Genomic DNA, 21,488 nt, shown 5'->3' with positions numbered 1-21,488 from the left:
TGGGGGCTGCCATGGGGAAGGGATGGGGTTGGGGGGGGGTGGGTGCAAAGGGGAAGGGATGAGGCTGGGGGGGGTCTGGGGGTTGCAAAGGGGAAGGGATGGGGCTGGGGGGGGCTGGAAAGGGGAAGGGATGGGGCTGGGTGGGGGGTCTGGGGGCTGCAAAGGGGAAGGGGGGGTGTTGGTGTCCGCAGAGCTGGGGCTGAGATGGGGGGGGGGGGGGGGGATGAGTGAGCCTGGGGGCCGCAGGGGCGCTGGGAGGGGCAGGTGCCCGGGCTGTGGGTGCTGCGGGGGGTGCAGCAAGCCCCCCCAGCCCCGTCCCCGCTGGGGCTGGCTGCCAGGCTCAGCTCTGCCCGAAACAGGGGCAGGATTTTTTGGGCCAGGGACCCCATCAGAGCTCAGGATCTGGCCCCTCCCTGGGGCCACCTCGGGAGGGTGGAAGGGGGTGATGGTAGGAGCCACCCCGGTTTCGGGGGACAGGGGCACCGGGGCTCCCCCCAAACACACATCTGCATCCTGCCAGGCTTTTTATAGAGTGGGGCTGGTTGGGGGGGGAGGAACGCGGCGTCCCCAGGGTGCCCAGGCTCCTGCTCCCCTCACCCTGCGGTTTCCTGCCTGGGTGCAGCTGCAGCTCCCCGGGGTGTTGCACAACCTGGCAGGGGGTGGGCTGCTGCCGGGGGCACAGCCTGGCATGGGGAGGGGGGCACAGCACGAGGGGGCACATCCTGGGGGCACCTGGTGGCCTTGGGGGGTTTGTGGCATGGGGGGGGGGGGGCACAGCACGGGGGGGCACAGCCTGGGGTATGTGGCATGGGAGGGGGGGGCACAGCACAGGGGACACAGCCTGGGGGCATTTGCCCCCATGGCCAAGGGACAGGGCATGGTTAGGGGGCACAGGGTGCATGGATGGGGGGTGCATGGACTGGACTGGGGGGGGGGGGGGCACAGCCCAGCCTCCCACCACCCCCTGGAGTCACTCCCAGGCAAGGGAGGCTGCAGTGACACCTCCATTACTCCCCCCCCACCTCCCCGAGCATCCACTCCATTACAAATTCAAGGCATTTATTTGGGGGGGGGGGGGGGGGGGTGTTAAGGCAGAGGGAAGGGGCTGATCCAGCCAGGCCCCCCCTCCCCAACACTGGGGGTTAGGCCCTTCTGTGTGGGACCCCCAAACCCAGCCCTGCGGGCAGAGCCCAGCCCTGCACCCCCGCTCCGGCACAGATCCGCTTCCAGCGCCTTCACCCCTGGCCCCGGAGCTGCCCCCCCCCTCCCCGGGACCCATCTTGGGGACCCCCCCGGCTGGTTCTCCATGGGGGCAACACTGATCCCCCTCCTCAGAGGCTGCTCCCAGCCACGGGGCCTGGGGGCGGCTTTTGGCACCCCAGAATAAGGGGGTGTGGGGGGGCTACTCCCGGGGTCACATCCCAGCCCTGGGACCCCCCCAGGGCCAGGGACCCCCACCCAATGTGCAGGCACCTGCCAGCACGTCCAGCCCCTGGTTACTGTCCTGAGAAAAAATAGTCCAAGTTGGTGACGTGGAGACCCCCGGGATCTGGGGGGCTGGGGGGCGAGAGCAGGGGGGTGTCACTGAGCGGGGGGCTGGGGGGGCCCAGGGGCACCAGCACGTGCTGCCCCTCACCCTCTGGCTTGGCCCCCCGCTGCCCACCCGTCCGCCACGTCTGCCTGTACCTGCAGGAGGGGAGAGGGGTCCCAGGTTAAGGGGGGGGCAGGTGGAGCCCCCCCACCCCCAGCCCACCACCCCCTGGCACTCACCTCACCATGATGGCGACGAAGAGGGCGATGCCCAGGAGCAGGCTCCCCCCGGCCACCAGGAACGCGTAGGGGGATGCCACAGAGCGGGCGCTGGCTTTCACAACGGCCCCTGTGGCAGAGAGAGGGGGGGACGGGCTCGTTGTGGGGATGAGCAACTCGGGGGGGGGGGGGGCAGCCCCCCTCCCCCAGCCAACCCGGTGACCCCTCCTCACCGCCAGCACCATCGGCAGCATCTTCCCAGAAGAGCTCGGGGGGCAACGTGACCCCATAGGTGCCATCATCATCCATGGGGAACTGCAAGAGAAGGCGGGGGGGGTGCAATGGGACGGGGCAGCCCCCCCACCCTGGTGTCCCCTTGTCCCACACGCGCTGTGTCCCCCCGGGGCTGAGGCTGTGCCCTACCTGCGAGCTGAAGGGTCCCATTTCAGAGGTGAGGTCCCAGGGGTCTGCAAGGTCGGGGCGGGGAGTGTGAGTCTGAGGGACCTTGGGCTGAGCCCCCAGTCTTGGGACCACGTTTCACCCCCCCCCGCCTTTCCTACCTGTCCAGGGGGTGCCCACCACCTCCTGGCTCCACTCGCTCCACGCGCCGTGGCCGAACTCCTCCTGCGCCCGCACCTGCACCACGTGCCGCGTCCCCCGCAAAGCGTCGCGGATGTCCAGCCATGGCGTCATCACCTGGTCCACCTGGGAGGGGACAGGGGGGGTTGGGGACAGCCTCACTGGGGCTGGGGGACACCCCCACGCCGGGGAGGGGGACTCTCACCTCCGTGAAGGTCTGGGCGGGCTCGGGGCGGTAGCGGACCTGGAAGCGGAGCCAGTAGAAACGGGGGTCCCAGGATGAGGGGTAGGACCAGTTGACCCGCAGCCGCTGCGGCGCCTTCTCCAGCGCTTGCACCGTCACGTTAATGGGGGGGTCGGGCTTCACTGCTGGGAAAGGGGGGGGCTCAGGGCCCGGCCCTGCGCCGCTTGGCCAGTCCTAGCCCGCGGCAAGAGGGAAGCGGCACTCACGGACGCTGCTGAGGGTGATGATCCTGTCCTCGCCCGCCGAGCCGCCGGCGCCGTTGTTGACGCACGTGGACACGACGAGGGATTCGGTGTCGGCGCCGGGTGGCACCTTCACCCGGCAAACAAACTTCCGCGCCTTGGAGAAGTAGCGGCACCGCTGCTCCGTGGCGTTCTCAGCCGTGAACCTGCGGGGACGGTGGCACACAGCGGGCACCGGCCTCGGGGAGAGGGACAGGAAAACCCCCTGTGCCCCCCCCGGCGTGGGGCGGCAGCCCCAGCTCACCTCCGCTTCACCCAGAGCATCGCCCGCGTCCCCGGGGACGGCTTCACCCGCAGCGGCCACTCGCACAGGACGTCTTTGTCGGGGCTCCGCCGGTAGCAGGAGACCCGAGGAGTTTCGGGGGGCTCTGCAAAGCAGGGAGCTGCTGGGGGACGGGGGCCGCCGGACCGGGTGACGCCGCGAGGGAAATCCCTGCCCCGGCGCGGACCCACCTTCCACCAGCAGCCGCAGGGAGCGCAGCAGGCGGCCCCCCACGTAGCAGCCGTAGCGCCCCGAGTCCTCGTAGCGCAGGCGCCGCAGGAGCAGCGCGTTGCCCTCCGCCAGCCGACGGCTGGGGCCCCCCCCTGCCCCCCGTTCCTCCATCTGCCAGGACACGGTGACGTTCGCCAGCCCCTCGTCTCGGCAGGTCAAGGTGACGTTCGCTCCCGGGCGCCCCAACACCGTGTCCCGTGAGAGCCCTGGGGGGGGGGGGACACACACACGCACATGAGAGGGGGTCAGGCAATAGAGACGAGACCCCACAGGTGTCCCCAGAGGGGGGGGGACACCCCGTCATTTGCACCCCGGGCCCAGCAGCTTCTCAGTGTCAATATTTGCTGGAGGCATTGAGCGACAGCTCCTGCTGAGTCAGCGATTCCCCACCGAGCTGGACACCGGCCCCCCGCCCCCCCCACCCCCCCCGACACACGGACACCCCCCGACACCACCACGGGGACGGTGATTGCAGCCCCCGGGGGGGTCCGGTGGTGGGACCCTGCCGGGAGCGGAGAGCGGGGCTGCGGGAGAGCCACGGGCTGGGGTGGGGGGAAGCCCGGGGGGGCCCGGGGGGGGGCCCGGTGCTGGAGGGGTTAAGCGGCCGGGCTGGTCGGTGGCTTCCGGCCAGGGCTGGGTCGGGGCCAGCGAGGCCGCCCGGGGCAGCTCTCCCGGCTCTCGCTGCAAAGGTCAACAGCCAGCGCGGACCTGTCGGTTCCCGTCGGTTCCTGCTGCCGGGAACGCACCCAGCACCCAGCACCCAATACACAGCACCCCCCCAGCACCCAGCACCCAGCACCCACCCGGGGTGCCCCGTCCCCGCACCCTGCCCGTCCCCCCCGGGCCCGTCCGAGCTCCGCCGGGGCGGGCAGGGAACCGTCCGTGCCCCCCCCTCTATGGCTCAGACCCGCGGGACCCCGGTACCGGGAGAGGTGCCTCCCCCCCCGCCCACTCCGCCGTCCGGTCGGTCCCCGGTGCCGGTCGCACTCACCCGCGGGACCGCAGGGCCGCCCGGGAGCGACGGCGGCGGTGAGGAGGAGGAGGAGGAGGAGGAAGAGGAGGAGGAGGAGGAGCGGCCCCGGTGGCCGCGCCATGCGCCCGGTCCCGGGCAGGAAAACATCGGCGGAGCCGCCCGCGGCGCGGCCGGTGCCCGCGGTTGTGAAACCGGGACGGGGGGGCGGGGGGGGGGGGGCGGCTCCGCCGCGGCAGCACGTGCGCCCGGGGGGGGGCGGGGACAGCCGGCACGGGGCGGGGGGGGGAGCCACCCCCGCCCCCTCCACCCCCTCGGTGCTCCCCCGGTGTCCCGTACCTGCGGACCCCCCCTCCCGCCCCGCCCACGACACAAGACACGGCAGAAGCTGCTCAGAATTTTTTTTTTTTTCTTTTTATATATAAAAAAAGCTGGGTTTAGGTTCTTTTTTTTTCTCTGTGGACCCATAAAATGATACAATTCCGTAATATAGAAACGTGTAATAAATTAGACGCCCCGATCCTCGCCCCCGCGCGCCCCCCCCACCCCCCCCAACCCACAAAATAACCCCCAAACACCCCCAAAAATAGACTCCAGCCCACGCCAGAGCCTGTCCTGAACAGTTTCCTCTTTGGTATCAAGGAGAGAGCGGCCCCGGGACCCCGACACCCCCCAGAGACCCTCCGCCGGGGAGGGGACGATGCCCACCCGCACCCCCCGGGGAAGAGGGGCCGGTGCCCCGGGAGCTGGCGAGGAGGAGGAGGAGGAGGGAGGAAGCGGAGGCCGAGGGTTGTGCAAGACCCTGGCGTGGGAGTGAATCACGGCGGCCTGCAAACACCCCTGCTGCGGCAGAAAGCAGGAAGGAGCCGGGGAACGCTTCCCCTTTCCCACCCGGCCCCCCTAAAGGCGGGGGGGGGGGGGGGGGGCAGGGGACAGTGACACCCCTCAACCCCCGACCCCGCGCCTGACCCCCGCGCTCTCTCCGTAACCAGCCCTGCCAACACCGAGAGAAACAAGTCGCTCTGTAAACTTGGAGGGTTTTTCCTTCCTTTTTTTTTTTTTTTTTTTCTATTTGTTGTGGGGTTTGTTGGTTTTTTTTTTTTTCCTTGTTTTTCCTTTTTTTTATATAAAAAGAAGACACGTGGGTGAGGAGTGGAGGAGGAGGCAGGGCGCTGTCACAGCCCCCCCCCAGGCCCCCACGCCTGCCCGCGGCGGTGGCTCTGGCATGATACATTCGCGTGTGATGGGGTATTTGCGCTCCGTGGAGGTGAATACTGAGAGAGGAGCGGCCGGGGGGGGGCTGCTGGGGGGCTGCTGGGGACGGCGTCCTTCCGTCCGACCACCCCGGGGACAGGGAAGAGGATTTTTTTTTTTTTCGTTTTTTTGGTTACACTGCAAGTCCAGACTCCTCCAAACCTCAGCCCACACTCTGCTCCCCCCACGGGACCCCTCCCCAGGAGGGGTTTGGGCCCTCCCCGGGGCCATGGCGAGAAAAGGGGGCGAGGGGAGGCCCCTGGCTGCCCCGGGAGGGGACACAAACCACCCCCCCTCCCTCCCCACCTCCCCAGCCTCACACCTTGAGCGTTTTGTCGGCCGCGGCGCTGGGGCTGCCGGCGGCGCTGCCCTCGCTGCCTTTCTTCTTGCGCAGGGTCTCGATCCAGCCGGCGCTGGGGCGGGTGCTGAAGCTGGAGAGCGCCAGGGAGCTGAGCCGCATGTTCTTGCCCGACATGATGAGCTCCCCGAAACCCTCTTGGTGGGAGAAGGCGTAGCCGGAGCGGCGCGAGCCCGCGCGCCCCACGCGCCGCATGCACCGGTGTTGGGTTTTCTGTTTCTTCCGTACCAGCTGAGTGTAGCGCACCTGGGGACAAGGGGACAGGGTCAGGGACCCGCGGAAACGCCTCGCTGGCAGGGGACGGGACCCCCGGGGAGCTCTCACCGTGTCTGAAAGCTCAGGTTTCAGGTCCAGTTTGAGGAAGCGAAAGGCCACGACGGGCACGATACAGACCACGGTGGTGAGGGCGATGGTCAGCCAGACCGTGGGCTGGGCCAGCGTGTTCTGAGCGTTACCTGGGGGGGTGGGGGGGGGAAAAACATGGGTTCAGGCAGGGCCCGGCCGGGGCAGCACCCTGCTGGGGTGGGGGGGGGCATCGCTCAGCGCCCCCCGGGACTCACCCACGAAGCGGAACTGGTTGGGGAACATCTGGAAGAGGCCGTCGCTGTGCATGGTGAAGAGGATGGCGAAGTAGGCGGCCAGGCTGCCCCAGATGAAGAAGTGGTTGATGGCCGTCCAGAAACCCGTGTCCAGCCCGATCTGGCGGAGAGGGGGAAGGAGGCGGCAGGGCTCAGGGCCGGCTGCGGCGCTCTGAGCCTTCACGTGCTCTTTGTGAAAGGATGGGTTTAGAATCCCAGACTCATCTGGGTTGGAAAAGCCCTTGAAGCTCCTCCAGCCCAACCATGAACCTCACCCTGACCGTTCCCAACTCCACCAGATCCCTCAGCACTGGGTCAACCCGACTCTTCAACCCCTCCAGGGATGGGGACTCCCCCCCTGCCCTGGGCAGCCCATTCCAACGCCCAACAGCCCCTTCTGCAAAGAAATCCTTCCTAAGAGCCAGTCTGACCCTGCCCTGGCACAAGGCGAGGGGCCGAGCAGCCGTATCCCTACCTGCACGCTGACCACGATGACGAGGGAGGTGGCGACGGTGACGGCGAAGGACTGGTAGTCGGCCAGCTGGGCGCCATCGTCACGGGTGGCGTCAGCGAAGACGCCGTAGGGGATGAAGAACATGAGGACGGAGGTGTAGATGCCCTGGGCGATGCAGATGAAGAACTCTCGCTTGTTAAAGAGCAGGTTCAGCTGCCCAGGCTCGTAGAGCTTGGGGTACTCCATGCTCCGCTGCTCTGGCACATCCTGGGGACACGGGGCACTCTGAGCACCTCTGTCCTCCGCCACCACCCGTGGAGGGACAAGGGCACCTGGGCAGCCCCTTCTCCCACACAGCAGAGCCAGGCCAGCACCTTGAGCACCCAGGGCCCCCCCTCACCCCCCTCCCCTCCACCGTACCTGGTCAAAGACACCCATGGCGAGCACGGGCAGCGACGTGTAGACGATGTTGTACAGCGTGATGAAGTACTGGTCGTACACAGTCTGCACGGAATGGAGAGCTCAGGGGGACACCAGACCTGCCCACCCCATGCCCCAGCTGGCACCCGCGTCCCCACAGCTGCAGGGAGAGGAGAGCCACCGCCAGCCCCCACCCCGTGGGTGCCCTCGCACCCACCACATGCTGCTGCACTCCGGAAGGATCCCAGGCTGTGCCCGCTGGTGCAGGGTGAAGCCCCCCCAGGAAGCCCTGGGCACGCAGAGGGGTCCCGCAGGCAAAACCCTCCCCAACTCCGAGCACGAGGAGCCAGCAACTCACCTGCGCCGAGAAGCCGCAGAAGAAGCCAAACCAGAAGTGGACCATGGTGAAGGCGAAGTTCTTGTAGAAGAAATAGCAGAGGAACTTGCACATGCGTAGGTAGGACCAGCGCCCGTGCACCAGGAGCAGGCGCTGCAGGAACTTGAACTGGGAGAAGGAGTAGTCGGAGGCCAGCACCGCCTGGATGCCCTCCTGCCCGCTGATGCCCACCCCGATGTGGGCAGCTGTGGAAGGAAGAGACACGTGGAGCGATGAGAGCACAGCAGGGCTGGGAGTGGCACCCCCCCTGCCGGATTGTGTTCCTGAGAGGCACAGAGGGGCGAGGACAGAGGCTGCAAGTGGGGACCTGACCCTCCTGCGGCTCCCCAGGACTTACTCTTGATCATGCTGACGTCGTTGGCCCCGTCCCCGATGGCCAAGGTCACAGCTTTCTTGTACTTCTTCACCAGCTCCACCACCTGGGCTTTCTGCAAGGGCGTGACGCGGCAGCAGATGACGGCCTTGCAGGCACACGCCGTCTCCAGGAACTCCACCTCCATGTCAGCCTCCAGCGCGTGGGCCTGCGAGGAGAGCGGGGAGAGGGTGGGGGGCCCGGCCCGCAGCCAGGCACCGTGCCCTGTCCCGCCCGGTGCTCCCAGCTCCCTACCAGGCTGTGTCCGTTGATGACCAGGGCGTATTCACCCGCGATGGCTTCCAGCACGGAGGTGAGCTTGGAGGAGGAGACTTTCTCCTGGTAGGAGAAGCCGTTGCCTACAGAGCGCGACGCATCCATCATCTTCTCCCGGGCTTTCCTGAGGAGAAAGAGAGGGGTCAGGGGGTCCTCGATTCAGGGCACTTCCGTCTCCCCCAGCTCCCCCAGGCGCAGCCGGGCCCCACGTCAGCGCCTCGCGCGTGTCCTCCGCCCAGCCCTGCCCCCCGACCCTCACCTCAGCTCCTCTCGCACCTCCAGCACGGTGTGGCCGGTGACCACAAACACCTCCGTCATGTCGTCCGTCAGCATCTTGCAGGAGTAGCCGATGTTCACGGCCGTTTCTAGGGATGGGAAAGCAGGGACTGAGCCAAGGTCCCACCATCCCCCAGGCAGGTGGGATCCTGCCCGCGAACATCCTCGTCTCCAGCCAGCTCAGACCCCTCCCAGCAATGCCTCACCCTGTTTGTCCCCCGTCAGCACCCAGATCTTGATGTTGGCCAGCGTCAGGATGGCGATGGTTTCAGGGACCCCCTGCTGCAGTTTGTCCTCGATGGCCGTGGCTCCGAGCAGCTAGAGGACCCAAACAGGCAGGAGATCAGCAGGGGTTGCTCCCCAGCCCCCTCCCACCCAGTGCCCCCAGCCCACCTACCATCATATCATGCTCCACCTCGTCATAGAGCCGAGCCAGACGATCCTCACGGGCCTCGGCGGCGCTGCCGGCCCGGTGCAGCCGCTCCGACCAGTCCTCGTAGTAGCTCTCCTCCAGGTCTTTGTAGGCCAACACCAGCGTCCGCAGCCCCTCGCCAGCATATTCCTGTGAGGAGCCGGAGCTGGGTGCCCAGGCAGAGCCTGAGGGTGTCCCCAGATCCCCTGATCGCTCCCCAGGACAGGGCACAAGCCGGGCTCCACGCCTCTGGGCAGCCCCCTCTTCCCTTCCCGGCCCTGCCCGCAGGACCCTGCCCCGCTCACGTTGAGGTGGTCGGTGGTGACGTTGGTCAGGTCCTGGTTGACAGGGTGCAGGCGTTCCAGCAGGATGGTGTCAGCACCTTTGCAGTACAGCCGGATCTTGCCCTCGGGGCTGCGGACTGTGGGGAGCAGGGGACAAGCTGCCTGGTTCAGGGGTGCAGAAGCAAAATCCCGCTCCAACCCCCAGCCACCCCCCGCCACGATGCCTCTAAGTCACGTCAGCGTGGGGCTGGTCCCCAACACATCACACCGAGCCCCCGCGCCCCAGCCCACAGAATCATCTCGGTTGGAAAAAACCTTGAAGATCATCTCATCCAACCATGAACCTCACACTGACCCCACCACGGCCCTCCCAGCCCCACGACCTCACCGATGACAGACATGCGCTTGCGGATGTTGTTGAAGTCCAGGATGGCCAGCAGCTGATAGGTGATGGCTCGACCCAACTCGTGCACCGTGATAGTCTTGGGCGTGCGGGACCGGAACACGAAACCGAAGTTTCTGGCAGCCGTGACCAGCGCTCCCTCGTCTGGGGACTGAGCTTTGTAATACAGCTCCCCTGGGGACAGCACGGGGGGGTCAGGGCCACCGCCGTGCCCCGAGGCACGCAGGGACGGGTCCTGTCCTCCGCGCCCACCTTCGCTCTTCTCCTCGGACATGACGGTGTGGCAGAGCGAGAGCAGGCGGAAGAACTCGTGTACGTGGGGGTCTCCCAGCTTGACGGCTTCCAGCAGGCCGGGGTCCCAGAACTGGAACCGAGGGTCCGCCAGCGGGTTGAAGGAGAAGTCGACGGGCTCCGGCCTCTGGCAGGGGCAGAGACGGGGTTACCCCGCTGCAGCACACAGCACAGCCCCGCACCGGCCCCGCGGCACCCTTACCTCTCCCAGCTCCGCCTTGTGACCCAGCACATCCTGCACGTCACCTGTGGGCACGGAGTTAACCAGGACAAGGACCCAATGCTGCTGCCCCACGCACATCCCCACCCAGGGTGGGGGCCACGGGGGAGCAGCAGCCCCCCACAACGCTACGGCTGAGCCCCCTCCTCCCTCCAGCTGCCCCGAGGGCCCCAAAGGGTCTGCAGGAAGGGAGCTGGTGCACCCACCCCCCCGGGGCTGGCTCGGCCCCGGCACCCTGCGCTCACCGTAGCTGTGCCCGTTCACGGAGCACTTGCTGAAGACCATGATGTTCTGGGTGAGGGTGCCGGTCTTGTCGGAGAAGATGTACTCCACCTGCCCCAGCTCCTCGTTGAGGGTGGTGGTCCGGGCCTCGGCTGGCGTCCGGCGCTTGGCACAGTACATCTTCTTGTCCCAGTTGATGAAGTAGCTGTGCCCGAGACGGATCACCTCCACGCTGCGGGGAGGGGACAGCCAGGTGTCACCGGGGCAGGGCAACACCTTGCGCTGAGCCAGCGACGATGGGCACACACACACGCCCAACCCCAGACCCCCAAGCGCCTGGGGAGGGGGGGGAACCCCGGCTCCCAGGGCCCCCCACGCTGCTTGCCAGCTCCCGCGCCCTTTCCCAGGGCTGGCCCGCACCCGCTCCTACCGACAGCCACCGCCAAGCCAGCGCTGGGGACGCGGGGCCTGGCACCCAGGGAGCAGCCCGCGGGGCTCCCCGAGTATCTCTCACACCTACGCGCCCCAAACCCCCTCCCCAGCCCCCAGGGCAGACAGCAATGAGCTAGTGGGAGGGGTGGGGGCGACACGTTCTTACCTCGGGGCTAAGGGTGACAGAACCCATGCTGGGGAACGAAAAGAGAGAGAAATTAAAAGAGAGAGAGAAGGGGACAGTGCAGGAGCCTGGGAGCTGCAGGAGGGCAGAGCAAAATAACCAGCATGCAGCCAGGGCAGGGAGAGACGAGCAGCCAGACAGACACAGCTGGGGGGGGGGCCCCGAGGGACCTGTGGGGTCTCAGGTCTTGGGGTATCCCGGAGGGCAGACGTGGCCCGTCACCAGGAGAGCAGCCCGCGCCCACCCCACGCACACAGCGCTGCCCCTGGATCCCCATCCCCGTCTCCCCACCCCAGAGGACACCCCTAATTCCTGGTGCCTGGCCCTCGCACGCCCCCAGCCCAGCCCCTCGGCCCCTGCCCTACCTCACGTAGAGCGAGATGGGCACCACAGTGTTGAGGATGATGATGTAGGACCAGAAGGAGAGGAAGCCAGAGAAGAAGGCACTGTGCACCCCCTCGTCCCAGGGCAGGTAGATCTGGAAGCAGACGCCCACCTCGTGCTCCCAGATGGCGTTGCCGATGGCCAGGATCACCCCCATGCACACCAGGAACCCGAAGATCTGGGGACAGGAGGGGACATCAGAGCCCCAAGCGGGTCAGAGCGGGGGCTCCCCGGGATTTCCCTTCCGCGTACCCAGAGCACCAGCGTGTTCATCAGCCGATCGATGCTCGTCCGCTTGAACTTGGTCCGGCCGCTGTTCTGCATCAGTTTTGTGTCGGGCCCTGGGGAGAGGGAAGGGCGTCAGCGGGGTCCCTCCCCTCCCCTCCATGCAGCGGCCGCAGCTGCCCCCAGCCCACCTGCGAAGATGACGAGGCCGAAGCACCACTCGGTGTTGCGCAGGACGCAGCCCCGCAGCAGCATGTTCTGGTTGCTCAGGGGGTACTTGTTCTCCTTCCAGTACAGCGTCCCACCAAACTTGTCCAGTTTGTTGTTGGGGGGTTCACAGATCACCTCGCCTGGGCGCAGGGGATGGTTTGGCTGTAACGTGCCTTCTCCACGTGGCCAGCTCCAGCCCAGCGCCCCCAGCTCCAGCCCAGCACTCCCAGCTCCAGCCCAGCGCCCCCAGCTCCAGCCCAGCACTCCCAGCTCCATCCCAGCGCCCCCAGCTCCAGCCCAGCACTCCCAGCTCCAGCCCAGCACCCCCAGCTCCAGCCCAGCACTCCCAGCTCCAGCCCAGCGCTCCCAGCTCCAGCCCAGCACCCCCAGCTCCAGCCCAGCGCCCCCAGCTCCAGCCCAGCGCCCCCAGCTCCAGCCCAGCACTCCCAGCTCCATCTCAGCGCCCCCAGCTCCAGCCCAGCACTCCCAGCTCCATCTCAGCGCCCCCAGCTCCAGCCCAGCGCCCCCAGCTCCAGCCCAGCGCCCCCAGCTCCAGCCCAGTGCTCCCAGCTCCAGCCCAGCACTCCCAGCTCCATCTCAGCGCCCCCAGCTCCAGCCCAGCGCCCCCAGCTCCAGCCCAGCGCTCCCAGCTCCATCTCAGCGCCCCCAGCTCCAGCCCAGCGCTCTCAGATCCATCCCAGTGCTCCCAGCTCCAGCCCAGCGCCCCCAGCTCCAGCCCAGCGCCCCCAACACCAGTCCCAGCTCCCCAGAAATCTGCTTGAAGCCTGCGTGGATGGTCCCGGTCTCTCCAGGGTGGACCCACGCCAGGTGACGGAGGAAGAAACCCAGGGGCTGCCCCGTTGTAGAGGACCAGTCGCAGGCACTCACCGTCAAACTGAGCCAGCTTGCTGGTGTCACCCAGCTCCGAGGTGACAGGGATGGCTTGTCGCACCTTCATGTTGGTCTCTCTGCGGGCAAGAAGGGACCACACGTGGGGTTAGCGACGGCCGGGCAGGGAGGGCCTTCGCAGATACTCCCCATTTCAGGCCCCCGGCAGCTCCTGCTCGTTCTCACGCCGCCCTCCTGCCTTCCCCTGCCAGGCGAGGCGAGCAGGGGGCACCTACCCGTCCAGCTCCGCTGTCTCTATGTAGCACAAACCATGGGGTTCGCTGCTGGAGAGGAGGAGGAGGTCAGCCTGCCGGGAGAGACACACGAAGGGTTGTGCTGACACCAGGGCTCCCTTACCCCTCCTTCCCCCAGGAAAGCTCCTGGCGCTCGGACGCGTCCGTGCGTCCTCAGCGGGGTGCTGCCAGCACCCTGGCCTGGACACCATCGCCTGGAGCACCCACAGCAGCCAAATCCCCGGAGCTCAAACAACGGCTCAAACGCTACAACCTAAATCAGGTTGACCCAGCGCTGAGGGATCTGGTGGAGTTGGGAATGGTCAGTGTGAGGTTCATGGTTGGACTGGAGGAGCTTCAGGGTCCTTTCCAACCGAGATTTACAGAAAAACAGAATCATTCAGGTTGGAAAAGCCCCTTGGGATCAGCGAGTCCAACCATCAGCCCGACTCTACAAAGCTCTCCCCTACCCCACATCCCCCCACAGCTCATCCAAACGGCCCTTAAACACACCCAGGGGTGGGGACTCCACCCCCTCCCTGGGCAGCCTATTCCACTCTCTGACCACTCTTTCTGGGAAACATTTTTCCCTCCTGTCCAGCCTGAACCTCCCCTGTTGCAGTTTCAAGCCGTTCCCTCTCGTTCTGTCACTAATTCCCTGGGAGCAGAGACCAGCACCAACCTCTCCACAACGTCCTTTCAGGGAGCTGCAGAGAGTGATGAGGTCTCCCCTCCCCTTCTCCTCCTCACACTGAACAGTCCCAGCTCCTTCCATCGCTCCTCACAGGATTTATTCTCCAGCCCCTTCCCCACCTCGTTGCCCTCCTCTGCCCTCGCTCCAGCCCCTCGAGATCTCTCTCGGATTGAGGTGCCCAAAACTGGACACAACGCACCATCTAAGCTGGGAAGTCACCGCCACGTCACACTCACCGCCACGAACTGGTTGTTCTCTAACTTGATGATGTCTCCGACACGGACGTTCATCCATTGCTCCTGCCGGAGGCTGCAGAGGGACAGCGGAGGGGAGTTAGGGAGGAGCTGGCAGCATTGCTTCTGCCCTGCCCCTGCCTGTCCCGCAGGGCCCCGTGTCACCCTCCCCAGCTGTCCCGTCCCCGCGACACTCACACTCCGCTGATCAGCACCTGAGACTGCCGGTTGTTCACCTGGTTGTCGCTTTTATGGCGGAACTGGGTGCGGAGGGGAAGAGACGGCGGCGTCAGCCCCTCCGGGGATGGGGTCCCGCGTCCCTCCCCCTGCAAACGCCACAGCCCCGGGCACCACCCGCCCGCACCAGGGTCGCAGCCCCCTCCCCAGCCAGCCCAGGTACGCAGGGGACCGCTCACATAGTCGTCGGTGGCATCTTTGACAGCTGTGATGGTTAAGACAAGAACCAAAGGCACGATGGTGGTGAACCAGGAGAGCGAAGAGATCTGCGGGATCAGCTGGGGACGGAGAGAGCGAGTTAGAGGGGACCAGGCCAGCCCCAGGCCCACGCTACCCCTGCTCGAGGGTGCCAAACCCACCGCTCCCCCGGGGCGGGACGTGCCCTGAGCCCTCCCGGCTGCCCAGCCAGGGAAGAACAACGTTGGGGGGGGGGGGGCCCCCATCTGCCTCCTCAGACCCCCCAGCACTCACCTGCAGGATGAGGAGGAAGAGGAAATAGGTGTTGGCCACTTCCTGGAACTGCTCGAAGAGGTTGACGGGCAGGAAGGTGACAATGTTGTACTTGGAGGTCTTGATGCAGTTGCTCTGGGGCGAGAAGGGGGGTCACGAATTGCTGAGGCCCCGTGACCCCCCAGCATCGCTCTGGGGGCAGGGCTGCAGCTCACCGCGCCCCTAATTCGGGCGCTCTGGACACCAGCCTGGTCCCCCAGCTCCTGCCCCTGCTCCGAGGCCGCGGCAGCTTCCTCGAGAAGCGGATTCCTCCTCCCCAGGGACCAGCAGCATCCGGAGCATCCGGTCAGCAGCACCCGGCCCCCCCCAAGGGTCACCCCAACCCAGACCCCCGGCTCCACCGCCCCGCAGCGAGGCCGAGGCAGGGCCTGGTCCTGAGCAGCCAGAAATAACCTCCGGCACGGAGGGGGAGGCCAAGGTGAGCGGTGCCCCTCCCCCAGCGCTCCGGAAGCTCATTAATTACCCACAAACCGAACCGCATCGGGGCGCAGGCAGAGCTGGGGGGTTTCGGGCCCCAGCAGAGGATGGGGGGGCTGCGTTCCCCGCCTCTGCGAGCACACTGTGCCCCCCCTCCAGCTGCCCCAGAGCTCCGTTGGCGTTAACGGCTCGTCAGCACAATTTTCTCAGGGACAAACATCTATTTTTAGCCATAACCCCCCCCCTCCGCTGACCCAGAGGGTGACGCAGGCCCCAGCCCCCCCAAACCTGCCCGAGCCACGAGGGACGGGGCTCGGCCCCCCCACTCACCGCGTACTGGAACTTCTCGTTGTACTCCCGCGCGTTGGCTCGCACCCGCCTCTCCTCCTCTGCAACACAGCGTGTGGCCTGTCAGCCTTGCGCCCCTGCGCCCCAAACCTGCCCTCTGCGCCCCCAAACCTCCCCTCTGCGCCCCCAAACCTGCCCTCTGTGCCCCCAGACCTCCCCTCTGCGCCCCCAGACCTCCCATCTGCGCCCCCAGACTTCCCCTCTGCAGCCCCAAACCTGCCCTCTGCTCCCCCAAACCTTCCCTCTGCACCCCCAGACCTCCCCTCTGCACCCCCAGACCTTCCCTCTGCGCCCCCAGACCTCCCCTCTGCACCCCACAGCCAGCCAGATCTACCCCCCTGCACCCCAAAAGCCCCCCAGGCAAGCCCAGGAGGCCCCAGACCCCTAAGGAAGGGAAGCCCCCCAGCTGTGTGGTGTGGGCCTGTGCTCCCCCCACCCCTGCACCCCCAGAGCCCCAGCGTTGCACCCCCAGCCCTCCTCTTCTGCACCCCCAGACCCTCCAGCACTGCCTATCTGCACCCCCAGAACTGCACCCCTGACCCCCAGCCTCACTGACAGACATCTCCAGATCCCCAGTCCTGCACCCCCAGACCCCCAGCCCCGCTTAGCTGCACCCCCAGACCCCCAGCCCTGTACCTCCAGTCCCCAGCTTTGCTTCTCTGCACCCCCAGCCCTCGATATCTGCACTCCCAGACCCCCAGCCCTGTTTAGCTGCACCCCCAGACCCCCACCCTTGCTTCTCTGCACCCCTGGAACTGGATAGCTGCACCCCCAGACCCCCACCCCTGCTTAGCGGGACCCTCAGACCCCCACCCTTGCTTCTCTGCACCCCCAGAACTGGATATCTGCACCCCCAGACTTCCAGACCTCCAGCCGTGTACCCCCAGCCCCCCAGACCTGAATATCTGCACCCCCAGACCCCTACCCCAGAACTCCCAGTTCCTGCACCCCCAGCCCTGGATATCTGCACCCCCAGACCCCCAGCCCTGTACCCCCAGTCCCCAGCTTTGCTTCTCTGCACCCCCAGATCCCCAGCCCTGTTTAGCTGCACCCCCCAGCCCCCCAGCTCTGGATATCTGCACCCCCAGACCCCCACCCTTGCTTCTCTGCACCCCCAACCCTGGATATCTGCACCCCCAGACCCCCAGCCCTGTACCCCCAGTCCCCAGCTTTGCTTCTCTGCACCCCCAGCTCTGGATATGTGCACCCCCAGCCCCCTACCCCAGCACCCCCAGTTCTGCACCCCCAGCCCTGGATATCTGCACCCCCAGACCCCAGCCCTGGATACCTGCACTCCCAGACCCCCAGCCCTGCATACTTGCACCCCCAGACCCCCACCCTTGCTTCTCTGCACCCCCAACCCTAGCTACCTGCACCCCCAGACCCCCAGCCCTCCAGCTCTGGATATCTGCACCCCCAGACCCCCAGCCCAGGATATGTGCACCCCCAGCCCCCTACCCCAGCACCCCCAGTTCCTGCACCCCCAGCCCTGGATACCTGCACCCCCAGACCCCCACCCTTGCTTCTCTGCACCCCCAGCCCTGGATATCTGCACCCCCAGACCCCCAGCCCTGTTTAGCTGCACCCCCAGCCCCCAGCTCTGGATATCTGCACCCCCAGACCCCCAGCCCTGTACCCCCAGTCCCCAGCTTTGCTTCTCTGCACCCCCAGCTCTGGATATGTGCACCCCCAGCCCCCTACCCCAGCACCCCCAGTTCTGCACCCCCAGCCCTGGATACCTGCACCCCCAGACCCCCACCCTTGCTTCTCTGCACCCCCAACCCTAGCTACCTGCACCCCCAGACCCCCAGCCCTCCAGCTCTGGATATCTGCACCCCCAGACCCCCAGCCCAGGATATGTGCACCCCCAGCCCCCTACCCCAGCACCCCCGGTTCCTGCACCCCCGGCCCCCCGGGCCCGCCCGCCCCGCACCCACCCGCCCCGCCGGGGGCTCGGACCCGCGGCCACTTCTCGGGCATCTCCCGGGGCACCGTCACGGCTGCGGGGCCGCGGCGCGCCCCGACGGCCCCATCCCGCGCTGCCGGTGCCCCGGCCCGGGCCCTCCCGCCCCGCCCCGCCGCGTTGCCGAGGCAACGGCCGCACCGGGGCCCACCGGGGCCTACCGGGGCCTACCGGGGGCCCCGCCCCGCGCCGCTCACCTGGGGCCCGGCGGGCCGCGCACCGCTCCATGGCCCGCGGCCCCGCAGCCCATGGGGAGCGGGCGGCCGGGGCCGGGGGCCGGGGGCCGGTACCGGGGGCCGCTGCGGCCCCGCTGCCGCTGCCGCGCCGCTGCCGCCGCCTCAGCGCCCCATGGCCGCGGCGGCGCCGGTCGGCGGCGGAAGTGATGGGGGGGGCGGGCAGCGGAGGGGGGGAGCGACCCAACGCTGCCCCGGGGGGACGGGGCTGCCCGGGGGGGTGGGACGGCACCGGGGGTGCCCGGGGAGCGGCACCGGGGGGCACCGGGCGCAGCCTCGGGGGGTCCCGGGGTACAACCCCGGGGGTCCTGGGCAGCGGGGCAGCCCCAGGGGGTCCCGGGGGGGGTCCGGGGGGGCAGAGGCAGCCCCAAGGGGTCTTGGGGAGCTGGGGGGGTCCGGGGGGGCAGAGGCAGCCCCAGGGTGTCCCGGGGAACCGGGGGGGGGCCGGGGGGCAGAGGCAGTCCCAAGAGGTTCTGGGGAGCTGGGGGGGAGGGGTCCGGGAGGACAGAAGCAGCCCCAGGAGGTCCCAAGGAGCCAGGGGGAGGTCTGGGGGGGCAGAGGCAGCCCCAGGGGTTCCCGGGGGGGGTCCTGGGGGGCAGAGGCAGCCCCAGGGGTCTTGGGGAGCTGGGGGGGTCCGGGGGGGCAGAGGCAGCCCCAAGGGGTTCCGGGGGGGGGGGTCCTGGGGGGGCAGAGGCAGCCCCCGGGTGTCCCGGGGAACCGGGGGGGGGCCGGGGGGCAGAGGCAGTCCCAAGAGGTTCTGGGGAGCTGGGGGGGGGGGGGTCCGGGGGGACAGAAGCAGCCCCAGGAGGTCCCAAGGAGCCAGGGGGAGGTCCGGGGGGGCAGAGGCAGCCCCAGGGGGTCCCGAGGAGCCAGGGGGGGTCCTGGAGGGCCAGAGGCAGCTCAGGAGCTACCAGGGGCTGCCTGGGGGGTCCCGGGGACAGCCCCCACCCCCCCGCGGCAGCACATGGCCTCCCAGACTGGGGTCTCCCTGCAGCCAGGCCTGGCTGACTCTGCCCCCCCAAAGGGGTCTGGGGGCTGCTACCCCACCCCCCACCCCATGCCCCTTGAGCTGCTCCCCCCATATCCAGACACGAGACACCCCACAGCCTCAGGGATCTTTTAATGGTGTGACGGGGACTGCGGGGGGGACCGTGCCCCTGGCTCGGGGTGGCAGAGGGGTCCCCTGTGTCACTTCTGGGACATCACCCCCCCGGCGTCCTTCTCCCCGGGTGCCATCTCGATGTCTGGGGGGATGGCGGCGTTGACGAGGACCAGGGCGCTGTGCTTGGCGGGGGGGGGGTCCCCCTCCTCCGGCGGGTGGTGGAAAGCCACGAGGAGCTGGTAAAGGGCCGAGCCCACGGCAGCCCCCAGCAGCGGTGCCACCACTGGCACCCACCACCACCCATTGCCTCTGCTGGGGACGGGGCACGGTGGGCAGGGGGTCACCCCTGGCACCTCCCCACCTCACCCCCCCCTTCCCTCTACCCACCTGAAGACCTCCGCGCCCCAACCTGCCACGTAGGTGAAGAGCCGGGGCCCAAAATCCCGCGCGGGGTTCATGGGGCAGCCGCAGTTGGAGCCCATGGAGACCTCGATGGAGAAAACCAGCAGAGCCACGACCACCGGCTCCAGGCCCTTGGGGACGGCTTTGTTGCGGGTGTCCAGGATGGCCAGGATGCCCATGATCAGCAGCGCCGTGCCCATCACCTGCGGGGCTGGTACGGCAGCTCAGCGCCGCAGGGACTGGCGTTACCGGAGGGGTCAGGGGGGAGCCGACGCCAGCACCCACCTGATCCAAAAAGCCGTTGGAGAGGGAGAGGTAGTCAGCGGGGTAGGTGGCGAAGATGGAGGCGGTTTCCTGGGGGCCGGAGGTGGTGAGGGTCCCGTTGCTGTAGTGCTGGATGGCGTCTGCGGAGCAGAGGCAGAGCCCGTCTGTGAGCCCGGCAAACCCGGGCGCAGCCGTGGTCTCCCCCGCCGGGCACCCACCCACCTCCCCGTACCATAATAAAGGGCGTAGACGGCTCCAGCGGAGACGAAAGCGGCCAAGGTCTGCACGGCCACGAAGATGGGGAACTTCCACCAGGGCAGCTGCTCCAGCAGGCACATGGCGAAGGAGAACGCCGGGTTCAGGTGGGCCCCTGCAATGGAGCGGGGAGAGGGGGTGGGAGCGGGGGATTGGGAGCTGGGGGATGGCAGGAGCTGGGACCCCCTCCCCAGCCTCACCAGAGACTCCCCCCGCTGTGTAGATGGCCACCATGACAGCCAGGGCGCCCGCCAGGTCGGCGGTGAGGATGTTCCCCTTCGTCCCGGAGCTGGTGACCTTCTGTGCCGAGCCGCTCAGGGTGATCAGCTGGAGAAGAGGGACGTGGCTCCAGCACGGCCCCCTCACCACAGAATCACAGAATCCCAGACTCGTCTGGGTTGGAAAAGCCCTTGAAGCTCCTCCAGCCCCACCATGAACCTCACCCTGACCGTTCCCAACTCCACCAGATCCCTCAGCGCTGGCTCAACCCGACTCTTCAACCCCTCCAGGGATGGGGACTCCCCCCCTGCCCTGGGCAGCCCATTCCAACGCCCAACAGCCCCTTCTGCAAAGAAATCCTTCCTAAGAGCCAGTCTGACCCTGCCCTGGCGCAGCTTGAGGCCATTCCCTCTTGGCCTGCCGCTGGGTCCTTGGCTCAAGAGACTCCTCCCCCCTCTCTGCACCCTCCTTTCAGGGAGTTGCAGAGGGCCAGGAGGTCTCCCCTCAGCCTCCTCTTCTCCACACTAAACCCCCCTAGGTCCCTCAGCCTCTCCCCATCAGACTTGTGCTCCCCCGTGCTCCCCGCCCCGCTCCCCAAGGCCGCTGCCAACCCCAGGCAGCAGGAGGGCAGAGAGGCGAGGGCTGCCCCGGGGTCCCTGCCTGCGCTGTCCCCCTGGTTTTGCTCCCCCATCCCCTGGGCTGAGCTTTGGGTGCTGGATGGGGACAGGCAGGGAGGCAGTCACTGATCTTGTGGTTTTGACGGCAAAGTAAACAAATTATCAGCAATTAATTAATCGTTTTCCCTGGGGAAGGGGCACCACCAGCACGGCCGCAGCGTCACCGTTCGCCGTTGCGGGATGCAGCCCAAACGCCAACGTGGCTCCGGTGGCTCCAGAGCCCCAACCTTTGCCTGCTCCAGGGTGGGAGGCGTCAAGGCACGCGCTGCCCAGCGCCGCTCCCTCAGGTGCCACGTGGCAGCAGCACCCGTGACCTCACTGCGCCGGAGCTGCCGCGGCAGAGGCCGCACCACGAACAGGGTCCAAGCTGGAGACCCGGGCAGTGCCGAGTCACCGGGCGAACATGGCACAGCCCCAAGGCCCCCAGCTCCTGGCGGGGGACGGACAGGGGAGCCCTGCGACCCCCCCACCGCCCCACGGCCCACCCACGTGCCCCGCTCACGATGAGCACGAAGACGGCCAGCAGCTCAGCCAGGCACTCCCGCACCAGCTGGTTCTGGACACGGAGCAGAGCCTGGGCCCTCTTCAAGAAGGAAGAAGCGCCCATGGGGTCGGCCGGGCACGGGCAGCAGCGACAGCGGCGTCAGTGTCTCCGTCCTGGAGTGATTTTATGAACCCCGGGGCTGGGGTGGGTGATAACACGCAGACTTTAAACCGATCAGGGCCACATCGCAGGGAGACGCCTGGCAGGGACCAGAGTCCCGCGTGGGGCCAGGGACGGCAGCGCCTTGTCACAACGGTGTCCCCTGGTAGGGCCAGACCAGGCAGGAGCCCCCCCCGAGGATCCCCGAGCGGCCGTGGGGAACTGAGGTGAGCCAGCACGGGCGTTCCCCTCCGGGGAGTC

At 67.8% G+C, this 21,488-nt stretch overlaps 3 protein-coding genes across 10 annotated transcripts; all 3 read right to left on the bottom strand.

Annotated features, from left to right (window-relative positions):
- Positions 1–1,042: 1,042 nt before the first annotated feature.
- IL6R (interleukin 6 receptor) lies at positions 1,043–4,469 on the bottom strand. Of its 7 annotated transcripts, none has more exons than XM_074809533.1 (10): positions 4,299–4,469; positions 3,268–3,513; positions 3,059–3,197; positions 2,779–2,960; positions 2,534–2,697; positions 2,310–2,454; positions 2,173–2,216; positions 1,983–2,064; positions 1,771–1,879; positions 1,043–1,686 (listed from the first exon to the last, which is right to left on the bottom strand). In XM_074809533.1, the coding sequence occupies exons 1-10, from the start codon at positions 4,399–4,401 to the stop codon at positions 1,497–1,499; spliced, it is 1,404 nt and encodes a 467-aa protein (XP_074665634.1). In that variant the 5' UTR covers positions 4,402–4,469; the 3' UTR covers positions 1,043–1,496. The 7 variants fall into 7 exon arrangements, with proteins under 7 accessions (XP_074665634.1, XP_074665635.1, XP_074665636.1 ...); XM_074809534.1 differs by having other exon boundaries at positions 2,534–2,694; XM_074809535.1 differs by having other exon boundaries at positions 3,059–3,182.
- A 1,376-nt stretch (positions 4,470–5,845) lies between these two features.
- ATP8B2 (ATPase phospholipid transporting 8B2) lies at positions 5,846–17,740 on the bottom strand. Of its 2 annotated transcripts, none has more exons than XM_074809433.1 (27): positions 17,630–17,740; positions 15,452–15,510; positions 14,666–14,779; positions 14,374–14,472; positions 14,156–14,217; positions 13,961–14,033; positions 13,034–13,104; positions 12,798–12,877; positions 11,891–12,049; positions 11,727–11,815; positions 11,456–11,652; positions 10,498–10,706; positions 10,235–10,278; positions 9,994–10,159; positions 9,727–9,915; positions 9,360–9,475; positions 9,040–9,204; positions 8,849–8,960; positions 8,626–8,731; positions 8,346–8,490; positions 8,076–8,259; positions 7,700–7,923; positions 7,342–7,425; positions 6,943–7,188; positions 6,450–6,588; positions 6,214–6,344; positions 5,846–6,135 (listed from the first exon to the last, which is right to left on the bottom strand). In XM_074809433.1, the coding sequence occupies exons 1-27, from the start codon at positions 17,658–17,660 to the stop codon at positions 5,848–5,850; spliced, it is 3,582 nt and encodes a 1,193-aa protein (XP_074665534.1). In that variant the 5' UTR covers positions 17,661–17,740; the 3' UTR covers positions 5,846–5,847. The 2 variants fall into 2 exon arrangements, with proteins under 2 accessions (XP_074665534.1, XP_074665533.1); XM_074809432.1 differs by lacking the exon at positions 17,630–17,740 and adding an exon at positions 17,407–17,489.
- An 828-nt stretch (positions 17,741–18,568) lies between these two features.
- AQP10 (aquaporin 10) lies at positions 18,569–21,191 on the bottom strand. The gene is made up of 7 exons (XM_074809511.1): positions 21,074–21,191; positions 20,729–21,014; positions 19,889–20,166; positions 19,666–19,803; positions 19,455–19,573; positions 19,155–19,372; positions 18,569–19,079 (listed from the first exon to the last, which is right to left on the bottom strand). The coding sequence occupies exons 1-7, from the start codon at positions 21,189–21,191 to the stop codon at positions 18,854–18,856; spliced, it is 1,383 nt and encodes a 460-aa protein (XP_074665612.1). The 3' UTR covers positions 18,569–18,853.
- Between the last annotated feature and the right edge of the window lie 297 nt (positions 21,192–21,488).

Source organism: Strix aluco, chromosome 30 (genome assembly GCF_031877795.1).
Source record: "Strix aluco isolate bStrAlu1 chromosome 30, bStrAlu1.hap1, whole genome shotgun sequence".
Classification (NCBI taxonomy): domain Eukaryota; kingdom Metazoa; phylum Chordata; class Aves; order Strigiformes; family Strigidae; genus Strix; species Strix aluco.
The sequence above is the reverse complement of the archived record's forward strand: the minus strand, read 5'-3'. Positions and strand labels throughout refer to the sequence as shown.

What these genes read in the sequence shown, in the direction of transcription:
- IL6R (XM_074809531.1), bottom strand. Translation starts at nt 4,401, where the DNA reads ATGGCGCGGCCACCGGGGCCGCTCCTCCTCCTCCTCCTCTTCCTCCTC. An exon ending in TGCTGCCGATGGTGCTGGCG is followed by an intron (nt 1,880 to 1,982) that starts GTGAGGAGGGGT and finishes TCTCTGCCACAG; the next exon opens with GGGCCGTTGTGAAAGCCAGC. An exon ending in TTCGTCGCCATCATGGTGAG is followed by an intron (nt 1,687 to 1,770) that starts GTGAGTGCCAGG and finishes CCCCTCCTGCAG; the next exon opens with GTACAGGCAGACGTGGCGGA.
- ATP8B2 (XM_074809432.1), bottom strand. Translation starts at nt 17,449, where the DNA reads ATGCCCGAGAAGTGGCCGCGGGTCCGAGCCCCCGGCGGGGCGG. An exon ending in CGGCCTCGTCATCTTCGCAG is followed by an intron (nt 11,816 to 11,890) that starts GTGGGCTGGGGG and finishes CCCTCTCCCCAG; the next exon opens with GGCCCGACACAAAACTGATG. An exon ending in TCTGCGGCTTCTCGGCGCAG is followed by an intron (nt 7,426 to 7,699) that starts GTGAGTTGCTGG and finishes CATTCCGTGCAG; the next exon opens with ACTGTGTACGACCAGTACTT.
- AQP10 (XM_074809511.1), bottom strand. Translation starts at nt 21,191, where the DNA reads ATGGGCGCTTCTTCCTTCTTGAAGAGGGCCCAGGCTCTGCTCCGTGTC. An exon ending in CACAGCGGGGGGAGTCTCTG is followed by an intron (nt 19,804 to 19,888) that starts GTGAGGCTGGGG and finishes GCTCCATTGCAG; the next exon opens with GGGCCCACCTGAACCCGGCG. An exon ending in TGGGGCGCGGAGGTCTTCAG is followed by an intron (nt 19,080 to 19,154) that starts GTGGGTAGAGGG and finishes CCCCGTCCCCAG; the next exon opens with CAGAGGCAATGGGTGGTGGT.